This window comes from Passer domesticus, chromosome 1 (genome assembly GCF_036417665.1).
Source record: "Passer domesticus isolate bPasDom1 chromosome 1, bPasDom1.hap1, whole genome shotgun sequence".
NCBI lineage: Eukaryota > Metazoa > Chordata > Aves > Passeriformes > Passeridae > Passer > Passer domesticus.
Window position 1 is genome coordinate 77,561,018 of NC_087474.1, and position 15,172 is coordinate 77,576,189.

Genomic DNA, 15,172 nt, shown 5'->3' on the forward strand with positions numbered 1-15,172 from the left:
CAATTGTATCTTCTAACAGTTTTTTATTGCAAAACCCACACTGACCACTTCTTGTTTTTTGTAATGTTCTTTTCAGAGGAACTGCAGCCTGCTGTACATTGGCTGTGAAGCCTCAGCAGTCCCAACATCTCTTCCATGCAAAGGGATTCCAATACCCCCATCATGCTCACTGACTTCCTTAATCCACAAAGTGGATTTATTCAAAAGCAGTGCTCTGACTTGACTGTGAACATTTATTCTTATCAGATGGGATTCAAGGAATGTTTTGATCGATTCCACATTATTCTCGTTGCCGCCAACGAGATGTTCTGAAGCATAAGTTACTTCAGAGAAGCACCTACACGAAGTCTGACTTTGGGTTTTAATGACAAGCAACAAGCTGCTGCAGTAAAAGATGAGTAAGAGAATGATCTTACAATAAAGAGATGTCTGAATGTATATTAAGACAGCACAGACAACGGATAGGTTTTCAATACTTAGAACATGTCTGATACGAATACAGAAATTGTAGACTGGCAAAATTCAAAGAAATAATACTTCTTGGAAAGTGAGGAATTCAAGAAGAGATTTTGACCATATTTCTTAATATTTTATTATTCTGAAGTGAAACCTTTTACAGAACTGGATGACTGTTTCAGTTAATATCAGCAGTTGAGACTATGACCAGCGCAGAATGGACAACACTTAACAAAACAACATTGCTCCAGGTGCTTAATGATAATAACATATACTTGAAGTCTCACACTTCCATTCAACATGCTGCTACTACTTACACAAATCTTATTAACAAGTCACTATGTGTGCATCAGACTTTCTCCAAATTTGCATTTTATACGAATTGTACGCTGCATTTTTAAAGTACATAATTGAACTGGCAGAATAAATGAGCTGACATTAAGAAATTGTTTGAAAACTATGCATCATTCCTGAAACGATATACCCAAAATGACCATAATTACAGAAATAATGTATTATTACTGCATTATTTAATTCCAAGCCATGATATCAGTTATAAAATTAAACCCATTTGTTACCCCCCAAAACAATGGCAGCAAAACTGGTCTCTCCTGAATCCCTACTTCCCCCCATACAAATCCAATAATTAGTGGAGAAAGGAGGAAAAGAGGACTAACAAGAGGAAGACAGTGGTAGTAAGCCTGTAAGAACAAGGAAAGATAAGAAGAATAAGAAGGAAGAAGCAAAACAAATGATGTATTGTGATCCTCCTTACTATGTGAGAAGCTGTTTACTATTCTACACCTTAACAACAAAGAATATTTTACCTGGACATTTTTTCTACTCATCTTATAAACTTGGAGTGCTCTTCTGGTAATTTCCAATGAAAGTAAATTTCAGATGTGAAGGCTACCATCAATACTTGAATAGAAGGGAGAAACATGAAAGGGAGCAACATGTTTAATTAAAAATAGGTAAGAGAATAAAAGCCCCCAAGAAATCAGACTTACAAACACCAAAACTGTAGATAAGAACAGAAAAAAAAAAAAAAAGTTACCATTTATAAATGCAAAAGAAGCAGTGTACTTAATATGGTGGTATCTGGACATTTATTAGTCAGCTCTAGGGGGCAATGCTTATTACATACTTTTCAATAGTTTATAGAATTTGTGTCTTCCCGTCACTTCAATATCCTCTACACCTAGAAATTAAGATTGATACACTGAACAACATGAGTAATACTCATATTTAAGCTGACATTTGCTAAAAATACATTTCAATGTATTTTTAACAAGTGAAACTGAGACTGCAGAACAGTGATGAATATTTCTTCATGAACAAGTGTATGTAAACAAAATTGACTTAATTACCTCCATGGAGTGAAATACAGAAGACAGAAAACCATTTAATCAAAGTATGTAGGAACACAAATCTGACTCAGCAGGACACCCCATAACATCACTGAGAAAGTTGTATCTCAATTTATTTTCCAGTGGAATTATTTTTAGGTTTTTTAGGGTGTTCAAAGGAATTGAAGTAGTCAAAAAAAAAAAGTACAATGGTTAAGCACATTTGTCTGCATTGTGTTGTTTATGTTTTCATCATGGCTGATGAAGAAGCTTGGAAACAGGTCAGTTGCAAGTGCATGCTGCTTTTGAATTTGTTCAGCAGCTCTTCTAGTAACCTGTAAAGGGAAACAGTTACAATTTTAGAAGATTCTGAAAAGGGAACAATAACTGCAAGTTATGATTATTCTGTCTGTTACTTCAGGTACGCTGTCTGCTTTTCTTGTGTAGCTGCATTGCAAATTTGGGTTCTCAGGCTTGTTTTTGGAAGGTATTTGTAGATTCCTCTTAAGTATTATGACTGAAAGATCAGAGATATTATGAGTGTTCTAGGAGAAACATTAATTCACCACAATTATGTTGTTTTGTCCCTAACAGATAAACTGTGTATGGGTTCATTTGGGGGCATAACAATAGTTAATTTACATCTACCCAGCTGTCAAGAAAGTACCTGGTGCAGTGGACAGTATTTATCATAATCCACAAACTGCAGGTGTAGGAGCAATGCTGTTGATGTTGATTGTAGAAAATATTGATTGTAACACTGAAGATACATTAAGTTGTTTTAAGGTCTTGGCTGGGTGTTTTATTTTCTCCCTAATCTAGGGAATAATGTGATCTCTGAACTTTCTGCTCTATTTCAAAAACAAGCCATATTGGGCAGACATGTATCACCTGAACTTTTTGGCATGCTGCATTATTGAACAGCAAATAACAACAACACAATATACTGTGTGTTAAAAAAACCAAACTAGCTCAAGAATAACAACTTAAACCAAAAAATCAGTATCTGCTTCCTCAGCGGGTCCTCTGGAAAATGATCACGTCCACATTAATCATTTAGCATCATAGTAGTGATTATGAATGAAGACACCCAAACAGCTCTCAGTCAGAGCACAAATGTGTCATTTTACACAAATACAATAGATTACAATGGGCTGCCTGGAAAAATGACAACTGACATAAAGTGACTTGGGAAACAGAATAGGTTCTGCCCTGTCTGGAGCTCAAAACACTGAGGCAGATGTAATAATGATGCAGTTCTTGACTGTCATTTGTCTTATGAAGCTCAGCTGCTTGTGACTAAGTGAAGAAAAATGTCTACATTTCTACAGGTGTTTTGGAAAATTTGAGTTAAAAGATCTCTCCTTACTCAAAACTGATATTAACTTTAATAAAGCGTAAGAGCTAAGTAAGATGAGGAGGTATCTTGAGACTTCTTGTGGCTAGCGAAGAGCAGGTTTGACTACATAGAGGACATCTGGAAGAAGGCACAAACCATGAGCTGCTTTATGTGTGTACAAAACATTCTAAATTCTGACTGCTAAGTGCAAACTGATTTGATGCAGGAAAGCAAAAGGAAACCAATCTCTAGTTCAAACCATCTATACTAACACTACTCTACTCATTACAAATCTGTCCTAGTTTTACTCTTTATTATGCTGTGGTTGTAAAATAGACTACCATATACCAGGCTGGACACAGCAAAGCAACCTCTTTGTCAAAAGTTGTTGTGGTGGAAAAGGAAGAATCCAAAATTCCTCCTCCTGATGTTAATTAAGAGCCACAGACACTCCTTATTTGTTTTTAAAAGGAAACATGCCAGTTTTACGAGTTCCCCATACATCAGCTTGCAAAAGCCAGAACTTTGTTCTCGGCCATTTTTAAAATTGCTACTAAATTCAGTGAAACAATACAATGGAATTCACAGAAACCTTAAGATTAACAAGGAAGGCTAAAGTAGACAGATACTACAAGACAAATACAAAGCTACACTGAACTGATAAGACTAGGACAGGCAAGCAGGATATGTCACAAAGACATTGGATCCTCTGGGTAATTTAATAGGCCATGAACAAGGCAAGGACTGAGCTTATTCTTGATTCTGTCCAAAAAGGCTTCAGCTGTGTAATTCAGAAGGGTCAAATAGGATGAAAGTTAACCCTTTTATAACAAAGTTTTCTTACAAGAGTAAACAGCAATGGCTCCAAAGACCATAAAGGAAACAAGAGGGTGCATTGTACTCACTTTCTGTCAGTTCCACTTGAGAGCTGAGGCAAGGCTTCCAAAGCTTGCTTAAAGCTTGATCTGCAAGGAAAACAAAAATACTCATATTCTGCTAGTACAAGACTCAGCATTTACAGTTTCTCTCTATAAATCCTATGGAGAGATGCTATATTTTATCCATTCTTTTTTTCAATAAACTGACAAAATATTTACCTGAGACCTGACATCCATGTGCAAATTGAACATAAAACAGACATGGGGTCAAGCATGTATCTTGATATTCCGAATGCGATGTACATCATACACCAACAGGAAATGTTAAATCAGCAGCTCACTGAAGACTGTCACATCTTGGACTGTTCAAAAATTAACAGGTAGTGGCCAGCCTGCCTTCTGCCTAAAACTAAGTGACCATCAGTGTATGAAAAACAGATAAAACACTGATTTTGTCTCTCTGTGCTTAGCAGACAGACCACTGCATTCTGCCTTACACAAGGGTGCCTACAAAGAGTATTCCAGTGGGTTTGCATTGAGGTAACATAGAGTCATAGAATACTTTAGGTAGGAAGGGACTTTAGATCTAGCCCTGATCTCAAAGTAGGGCCCATTTCAAAGTTAGAGGAGGTTTCTTTGGGCCATTATCCAGTCAAATCAACAAAGATGACTTTGGGGTTCCCACCTCACTCTGGGAAACAGAAGTGGAACAGAATGAGGGAACAATGCAGGTGGAATCCTGTCAGCAAAAGATTAATATGGTGACTTATGGCAACTACTGCTAGTTACAAGTTCAACAATAATAAAACATCTATGAAGCACTGGCTTTCAGGGTTCACTGTACTTTGCCCTATTACAGACAATATAATTTTGATTTTATCCAACCTGAGCCGGTGCCAAGTAGTTTTCTTTTAGTAGTTTTCTTTTAGAGGCCTTTGTCACTATCAGAATAGGGAAGTGAGTACTCTGAATTGGAATGCAGTGACACCAGTGGACACTACGTGTGACTCTATGAAGACACATTAAGACTGCGATGTCTCCTACAAAACTGTTGATTAGGTAAGATGATCAAATTACCACCTGCAGGGACATGTAATGCCAATCTTAAAAGAAGTGAAGGTAATTAAAATAATGACTGATTCTGCCCACATCCAGTTCCCACCATAAGCACCTAGAAATTTCAATCAGCTTTCCTCAAAAGTGCTGAGAGCTACCACAGCCTGTTTTTACAAGCCTTGCCTGCATCAACCATTGATGGTGCTCATGCTTTTCCTTCTCCGTTTATATGAACGTGTATGAGTGTTCCCCACACTATTCATCTTCAGCTGTGTCTCAGTGAGAAATTATAAATTGCTGAAAGTCTTTTGAAGGCATTGACTCTAGGAGACAGTGTGAAGCTGAATTCCCTTTCCCTGATTAGGTGTGTGGAGAAGGAGCAGGGTATTATATAAGCCCATGGAGAGCCCTAATTCTCCATATAGTTGTAAGGGGGCTATGCCAGTATCTGGATCTGTAGACCCTCTGATAAATCAGGCAAGTTATTTATGTTTTATGAGAGTGCTGTGAAAAACTAGATAAAACTCATCAAGATCTGCTTGTGTCTGGCTTTAGCATAATTATCCTCACCAGCTGTAGTGGTGTTAAGAAGTTTTACAATTTGTTTTTGGTGGCAAATATTAGTTTGTGTCTAAAAGTCCACATAAAAAACAACAAAAAAGTAACCATTTTCTTTCAACTGATAAAATCTTGCTAGGCATCTGTTTTTTTCTATATTTACACAGTAGATTGCATATTCTATTTGAAGCAAAATTCCTTCATTCTAAATTTACAGTATGTGTTTTTGTACGTTTACCAAGGATTCCATTACACTGCAAAAAGTGACATTACAGCATATCTTACTTGCTTTCAGGTGTTAGGTATATGGCCACAGTATCCCTCAAGGCACAGATTTCAAGTTTTGCCTAAAGACAGAAATACAAATATTGAAACAATGACATAATGTCCTTTCACCAACTGTATACAAGTACCCCAAAGCTTCACCTTCTTGAGAGGCAAATACTATTGCACACTGCCCTTGTAAGCAGCCTTGGCTTTTAACAGTTTATTTCCTGTATTCTTTGTTGCCATGCTACTCTGTCAGGAGACTGCTGAAAGGAACAATTTCTTACTTCTGATTCAAGTCAAACTGTTTACATGGTCACTGTGTAGTAGTCAAAAAACACTAGTTTGTCTCTCAGTAACAGTAACAAATCTTCAGTTCTGTTTAACCTTTTCTGTACTGTGATAGAAAGACAGATGCAACTTTTTTTTCTTTTTTAAATAATTCAATACAGTGAGTTTAATTTCTCACAACACTGCTTATTCAGGGAGAAAGGAAACACAAAAGTACAAAAATTTGTCAATACACATTTGGTGCTTGGTTCTTCTGGTGAATTTATTTTTTTCCATCAGATGAGGAAGCAGAATGATTGTAGTTTGTTTCTTTTGTGCCACCTGGCAGGCAGAAGAGCTTGGGGATTTTATTCCTGCACTGTACTGTGTGCCCAGGTATTGATTTTCACTTAGGTAAACTATGGAGGAGACTGAACTCACAGATTAAAACTACTTCATAGACCATCCATTGGACTTCAAAAAGCAAGCATTATCATCACAACTTTTATATGAAATACAAACATTCTGCAAGAGACTATGAAATAATTTCATTTAAAAATACAAAGTGAAATTCATAAAAATAAATATTCTGTTCCTTTAAGCATAAATATGAAATTTAATCCAGTTAGACATTACAGTAACTGATCTACATTTATACAGATCTACATTACACCTTTACATTAATCTTCCAAAACAAAACTTTTAACAATGCAACACAGACAACTAATTCAACATCTACTGAAAGCCTTTGGCTTTTAGGTATCTCCCTCATCCCTCCTCTAGGTAGAAAGACCAGTAAAATTTATGTTTTTTTAGAGCCAGAACTTTCTGGCACAAAATATAACACAGAAACCCCAAATTTTACACTCATCAGAAATGCTTTTCTCACACAATATTTTACCTCTTTTTGTACAGTGCTCCAAGCTCAGGAGTTGTGGACTTTTTGAAGTTCTATGCCTAAGATTCTGGAGTCTTTTCTACATTTTAGGAGGGACCATCATCCCATTCTCAAGTACCACAGCCTAAGTAAACCTGGTGGAAGGCTGAAAGGTGAAGGGTGAAGGAAGCTCTGCAAAACTGTAGGTCATGGGATGTGGTAATACAGAGTGAAGGTTAAATGAGAATTTCTTGTTCAGCCTAACAAGACTTGGATGACTTTCATGCTGCTGTTGTCTGTCAGAAAAGATTTGCCATGTTCAGAGGAACAGAAAATGACCATTGAGTGACAAACTTACAGTATGGAGAGAAAAGCCTTTCAATTATGGCCTTAGGCAGCAAGTCCCTACAGTGGGTTGTTTAACCAGACAAAAGGGTTATAGGTGTAGCTTTGTTGTTATTCATGGAATTGGTTTAAATGTGGAGTCAATCACTCGGCTATGATCTTTCTATACTAATTCTCTGTCCAATGCCATTACTTGAAGAATTGTGTTTCCAGGGCTGTTGGGGTCCACTCTGGCTAGCTATAGACCCTTGCCCACACGATACTTCACAGACGATGGTAAAAGATTGGAGAAGCCCCTCCTCCACGTGGGAAATGTTGTTCTTTATTCCAAGACACACATCAGGCAGAAAAACCCATGGGAGAAAAGAGAGGGTTCCCTGGCAGCAGGGAGCTTTTATTCTCCCCAGGATGGGGACAGAGGGAGAGGTCCACAGCCAATGGGACACCAGTGAGGAGTGGTGAGGGGAGGGGTAACCCAGAGGAGAGACCACCAGGGGGTACTGGGGTAGGTGAGGGAAAGACCATGTGATGGGGACATGGGGTAACAAACCACATGATGTAACATAAGCTATATACACTGCAATATAAAACTATTCTGTGCAAATTCCCAATCACCCAGTGCAGAGGAACAACTAGACAGGTGCACCACAACAATTACTAGCAGCAACTGGAAAACAAGGCTTACCACTGGATATTATTTTCCTATCATAATGCAAGAATTCTGTCATGTACAATGAAAATAGGGAGTTTGCTCTTTTTCTGCTACAGCCATAGCAATCTGACTCAAAGGGATTTTTTATAAAGAGGTGTGTTTCTTTGAGTCCTTTAAAGCTTAACCAATAGCAACACCATTCCATCTGTAAATAAAGACAGCAAAGCTATTCTGTCCATGTTACAAAAACATGGTATTGTAGAGAGAGTAAAACAAACAAGTGACTAGTCCTGCAAAGTCTTACAAGATCCTACTGCATCCTGTTTTAGGGATTTTTTAAATCTCAAAATCTCAACAACCTCTACGTTGTTTTTTTCTTTTAAAGTGATTTTTTATGTCAGGCCAAAGAGAATATTTAACAATATTTCAAACAGATATCATTATGATGCTTTTTATTTCATGGAATACAGGTAGTCTTTTAATGGCCTCTAAACAATGATAACCCTAAAATATAACAAACCCAAGAACCACTATCCCAAAGGGTTATTTCCATAAATCTGAAATAGGTTGTAAGCTAATCCTTTTTATCTCCTTGCTTTCACTGCTACAATAAATCGAATACCCAGATTATACCTCTGTTATTCTCAGTTTTCTAGATTCAGATGTTTGACAGTACAAAGTATTCAGGTACCTGTAAAGCTCCATTTTTGCTGAAGGATGAAACACACTGCATCAGTCGACTCAGTTCTTCAGAGACAGCTTCTACAACCCTTGACATTACCCGAGGAACTAAGTCTTTGGAAATGGTAAACACCTAAGTTTAATGAAAGAAGAACCATGAGCACAACATCTGCATTAACATTTCAATAAAAAAACATAAACATCTTTGACTGAAAAGTCTCCTTCATTTTTATCAACATACCAAAAATTCAAAAGAAACTAGAATACGAAGGGTGTCTTTTGATGCTTGCCCTGCACTTTGACCAATCCCCTCTGTTAACAGCAAATTTGGCTATGTGATTTGTGATAACCTTTTTGCTATACCGAAAAGCAGCTAACCTTCAAAATACGTGCTTTTGGCTGATGGATGCAGGTAGTCAGGTGGCTGTAGACAGACTGCTGTCTTGCAGATAGCACCTTTAATTCAGAGTTGGGTGTCTGACTGACAGTCACACATTCAGCCACTTTTTACCCATATATTTTGCTATTTCTTCTAGACTCCTTTATATTTGACCACTGTTACATGGCTAGTGTCATTATACTCTGTGGCAGAGATAAACATTTGACAGCCTGTGTGAGTATGAGGGTGTGAATGGATTTTCATTTAGACTCTGCCACTGCTGCCATGTATTAGTTCCCTGGCAAAAAACTTTTAAGCCTTACTGGTTTTCCCACGAATCAAAACCATCTTTTTAACAATTTATTTGTGTAACTTTTAGAAGTTGCATATTCAGAATAGTAACTGCAAGTTATTATTCCCTTCAAGTTATATCACAAAGTTATTAAACCTATGCTTGAAGCAAAGTATGAAGAGACCAATCTTCCTTAAAGGGAGTTTTACAGAAGTGAGAAATTGTTGTGGATTTAAAAAAAAGAAAGTATGATTTTTCTATAATGAATTCAGGAAAATGCAGGCCAAGAGGCTGGAATATAGGAGGAAGTGAGATTATGGGTCAGACACACCAAACTTGTGTCAAAGCTTAAAGGTGATGACAAAGCTGTATTAAACTGCACAGGGCTGGGAGAGAAGATGACACATGAAGCTGGAGTGGTGTATGTAAGCTTAAGTATGTGACTAAAGTGGTACAACAAGGAAAATGAGATGTATAAAGTTTTGAAACATTTCCCCAGTTTCTGCTTTGAAAAATTCTAAAGAATTAAGTAGTGGACTGTTTTGCTGAAATACCTCTGTTTTACGCAAAGTTTAGATCCCATGTATGACAAGGAAATTTACCAACTGACAGAAGATTTTAACACATAAGTGTAAAAATCAACAAGGAAAAAAAACCCAACAAAACAAGGAAAGAAAGATTCCTAGAGAGTTTTCAGTGATTTAAATAAAGAATTGTGTAGCAAGCATCCCATACGGCTGACCATTCCAAAAAGCAGGTCTGCCCCACAGGCCAAGTTCACTGACCCCATAAATCAGCTACCAGCTGTAACCAGTGCTGGAAAGGGGTAATCTTACTCAGCACCAAACACTGGTGACCAGTTCAACACAAGCATACTGGGAACATGCCCGAAGATCTTCTCCTGAGAAGAGAATATTTCTGCCTGCAATGAGCACTCTTGAAGTTACTTTACAGAATCCCAGAAAAATAATTGTCAGCAAGGGTGAATCATCACAAATTTGCAATTTTGATTTCAGCAAAATTTGAATTCAGTCTATCCTTGCTGTTTATCTGATAGTTAAGTTTTGCTGTTTCAAAATACAGAAACTTGTTGCCTTACTAACTAAACTTACACCTGACCCAGCTTAACAGAATTTCACCAGTGGAAATGGGAGTTTCGTCTTGACACACGTTTTCATATTTCTGCACATTTCACATCTAGACATTTATGAGGCAGTGCTATTTAGGCCAGAATCAGTATCAGTCTCAATGAAGAGAGTGTAGCAATGCACCTTTCTGCTGCAGCATTTTAACAAGTATGCATGTTTACAAGCCTAGTTCAATAAGTCACAAATTACTATAAATTTGTTTAAAGCAAAACCTCTAATTTCCATTTTAATCTATTTCCACTACACTGAAAAGCAATATGAAAAATTGGTATTATGTTGGTGTATGTTTTTAGTGTTTCTAATTGCCTCATTTGGAAGCATTTGGTAAAATCACAATGCTTCTGTGAAAATGCTTCTGCTATAATATAACACTGAAATAGTATCAAAAATACTGCAAGTTAAATTTGAAGTTCCTGAAAATATTTAATTTGTATGAATCCTTGTAATTCAAGAAGGAATAAGGTAAGTAAAAGCCTCAAGTGAATTTCATTATATTTTAATTACAGGGAAAAGATAGAGCAGCCATACTTGTGGTATTTTGGAAGGTAAGAGTGATATTACTACCAATGCTTCTACCAGGAGCAACAGTAATATGTTAACACTCTTGATGATTAGAAGGAGTGATTATGTAAAAACAGGCTCTAACTCAAAGAACCACAGAAAATTCCTGCATACAAACCCAAAAGGCTAAATAACTGCAGCCCCTCTGAGCTTATTATGTTATAAGCCGTGTTTTAACATGCACTTGCTAGCCTAGGTAGCCATTAGCTACTGAGGTATTTCAAGCAGTATTTGTGCTTAGAAAGACTACAAAACTTTCTGTGTTTAGCTTTCCTATTTCCATTGGATGTAGAAGACTGACATATATTGGCTTTTCACTCTGAGTGGCATGTATTAAACATTTCCTTCAAGGTGAAACAGAAGTTAATTTACAGATGTTTTGGAAAATAAAGATAATCAGAGAAAGAGAGCATCATAACTAGCTACATACCTATATATTATCTGCATGGAAAGGGAGAATTTAACTTTAGCATTTGGCTTTACTCTTTATCAGATAATGGAGACAAAAAGGTGTAATGGAGTGATAGAGAGGATAAACAGGAACTACTCATCTCCGTCTGCCCATGAAAAAGTTCTGCGTTGCATAACAGGTTGGCTAAACCTAATCTAAAACACATCAATAAAGAAGATACTTCAATAAAAAAAATCCAGGATTTACCAGCAAAAGTACACTGAAATCATATGAATATAAGCATGAAAAGATCTGAAGTTTCTCCTCACCTCTGCATGCACAGCAATGATATTCACTAATGCTTCTTTCAAGTAGTTTCTCACACCTGAAACAAGAGAAACAAAATAATTACTTTCATTCTGTTATCTCAACAACACCATAATATTCTGCTGTTCAATACTGTACTTTTTATTTTCATTTTTTACTACTACTTTTGCAATCAGAGGCAGAAAGAGAAAGTTCTATAGCCACACCACCAGACTATTTCCTTTTTCAAATCAAATGGAGAAAGGCACATTTCCTTACAACAGAAGGTTAAAAAAAGCCAGTAGGTTCCTGTTTTAGTTTTCTTCTCTAGCAAGACAATTTCATCAACTTTGCAATTTAATAAAAAACTAGCATTATTAAAAAATACATTCTGGATGCTTTGCTAGAATACACACACCATAGCACATAGTTTGATAAGTTCTAAAGAACAAAGTCAAGGGGTTTTGTTTGTATAACAGCCTTCAAGATCTTACTACTTTATCAGCTTCTCTATCTGTGAATTATTACAGATAGGAATAGCAAGGTCTCTTGTTTATCTGAAAACGGTTCAGAATATATTACTCATGGCAGTTTATAGGAGATGTCATGCCTTAGTAGAAATTTCCTTTTGGGGAAGGTGGAGAAGTCAAATAAGCGTTTTCTTGCCAAGCTTATGAAACACTTGTCAATTTACACTAAGAAGTGAATTCTAAACAGAACATCCAGCAGCATGTGCTTTAGTTAGGCTCTTAGTACTCTCTGCTGCTGTAATTCTGTAACTTTCCCAGCCTGTAGTCCATTCATCTAAGATTTAAAATAGGCAAAAATCTAAAATTGCCTCACTTGTTTTTATGGCCACTTCACTCTTTAGGCAAAGGAAAATTAGAAAGCATTCAACTCATTAAAGCATGTATAAATGCTGTAAGTACAAACAAAGTAATGAGAGAGGGTTAGTGATCCACATGACCTCAACCTCTGATTTTGATTAGTCTACCTGAATCAGAGAAAGTGCAATGACCCCATCCCTCCCTTCAATAAATTCAATCAACAGTAAAATACAAGAATCATGGACTGGTGAGACCACACAGCTCAGAGATCACAGTGTGATTAAGGCTAATGCTATAAAAATTACAAAGTGAACCTTTAATCAGTTCATCTTACTCGCTCCACCTTTCCTCAGATAACACCAATGCAGAAACTTAGTCCTGATACAAAAAACAGCTTTAAAAGGGGTTACCCAAGATCATCAAAATGAGCTGTTCTGTGAGAAGAGTAGTATCTCACTACTGCCACCACAGTCATGCTCATATCTTTAACCATTGTTCCCAGAACTTGCCTCAAGATCTAAAAAGGTGACACTTTTTCTTTGTTAGACAATTACGGATAAAAAATTTATAAAAGCAGGACACAAGGATGACAGGACTGTCTTGCATGAGAAACAAGCATCTAGGATGTGCAGTGGCATGCAGCCTGGACGTCAGAAAAATACAAACCTTTCTCCACACATTCCAAACATCTCTAGTGCCTTTTCTCTTTACACCTTTATTCTTCCCCTTGAAAATTTCAGTAGTTTTTTTCTGCTTACATTAACCCAAAGACAAGTCAAACAGTATCATATATCAGCTTGCAAACTTAAAATTTATTTCTTCTTAGGAAGGTAATGAGGGAGGAATAAAGCAACACCAGAAATTTTATGAAACTGACTTTTTTTCTCCTGCCCTGTAACCTTGCAAAATAAAGCAAGAATGTTACACACCAATACTTGAACCACACCAAAAGATCACAGGTATATGTGGAAATGCAACACCCCCTTCCTTTTTCCTCTTGTACTATTTTCCTTCTTTTACTTCACTCTGCCCCTGTTTAAATTCTCTGCATACTTCATATCACAGAGGTCAAAATTTCTATCACACCCCAGAAACAAATACAACTTGACCAGACACTGAATAAGAGTATGCATATCACATCAAGAGGTACAGGGTGAATTTGGGAGCTGGTTTGCAGTTAACCTCAGGGTGCAAAGTGTTGCTTTTGGTCTACAAACCTATGCAGTATCCAGCTTTGGCTGTCTCCCAGCCTCATCTTGTGACAGTAGGATCTTTCATGGGGAAACTGTGGTTTTACTTTTGCACAAATGCCGAACAAGATTAAGACTTTGACAGTCTCCCTTCTCTAGGGATACCTGAGCACTGCCACGGCACATTCCTTAGTCAGTCAAAATTTCAGCTGTGACCTAAGCAGCATTTCTTTGGCCCAACTGAGTGTTCCCTAATGAAGTATCTCACTCAAAACCTGCTACTGCTGGGGAGCAGCAAGGAAAGTACAGAGAGGGGGCTGCCATGTCAAACAAAGAGGGCACGTGGGTCTCCTGCAGAGGTGGCCAGCAGGCTGAACTGGGAAGAAGTGTTATCAAGGAGGTGAGTGAAAAGCTGGACTGGATAGAGACTGAAGTGGGTCGTGTAAGAGGGGTGATGTGGTTCCAAGGAAGAATTCTCATTTCCCACCTAAACCCCCGAGGTAGCGAGCCTCTTCTCACGCATTTGTGCAACTTGGCTCAGGGTAGGTGCTGCTAATTCTGTCTGATGCTGCAGGCACCCAAATTAAACAGCTCTTGACTGTGCTAGTAAAAGTTGCCTATCACTGTATCTGCAGAAACTGTCCATAACATATTTCATGAAGAGTGAGTTACCAAGTTGCCATCACTGCTATAACTACCTAAGTACTGTTATTTCATGCTTTTAGAAATTACTAGTATCAGCAACATTAGCACCAGATGTTGAACACCACTGTCTCATGGTTCTTAGCTAAGGTAAAATGGTCATTTATGTCAAGCTCAGAATCAATTCAGTAAATGGAATGGAGATGGAAGCTATGGTAAAAATGAAGTGAGAGTAGTTTAGTATTACGTATTGTTAGTGTATCCTAGCTGCATGATAAAATTGTTAACTTAAACCTCAGTGAAAGGGCATAAGCAGACATATTTTATCTTCCATCCTTGTACCACACACAAGGACAAATGGGTGAACTAAGAACTTAAAGGAGATAACTGCTACTGGGATTGCAAGAAATAATTAGGTGTTCCTGACCTTTCATAGTAGGCTCAGTCCTGCAATGACTGCAGGATCAGGGAGCTCAGTACCAGCACAAATATTTCCTCAGTTTCTTCGACAGGTTTTACAATTTAAGAGCAAATAATTCAGCACAAACTGCGCAAAGCTACGCAGTTTAGAGACAGTCTATGTACATGAAACTGCAATTGCCTTAATTGCAGCATTTAATAACCTGGAAGACCTTGTCTTCGTAAGCTAAACAAGCCAAAGATAGAAAGAACATGCAATTGCACTCTAAAAATGCCAGTCAGTGGAAC

At 37.4% G+C, this 15,172-nt stretch overlaps 1 protein-coding gene across 6 annotated transcripts in view; it reads right to left on the reverse strand.

Annotated features, from left to right (window-relative positions):
• Positions 1-567: 567 nt before the first annotated feature.
• The window catches only part of EXOC2 (exocyst complex component 2), a 127,182-nt gene continuing 112,577 nt past the window's right edge, over positions 568-15,172 (reverse strand). For all 6 annotated transcript variants that reach the window (XM_064426149.1, XM_064426158.1, XM_064426179.1 and 3 more), the window contains 5 exons: positions 11,829-11,884; positions 8,739-8,861; positions 5,922-5,983; positions 4,050-4,109; positions 568-2,140 (listed from right to left, as the gene is read on the reverse strand). In XM_064426149.1, the coding sequence (XP_064282219.1) occupies positions 2,047-2,140; positions 4,050-4,109; positions 5,922-5,983; positions 8,739-8,861; positions 11,829-11,884 (395 nt within the window). In that variant the 3' untranslated portion in view covers positions 568-2,046. The remainder of the gene's footprint in view (positions 2,141-4,049; positions 4,110-5,921; positions 5,984-8,738; positions 8,862-11,828; positions 11,885-15,172) is intronic.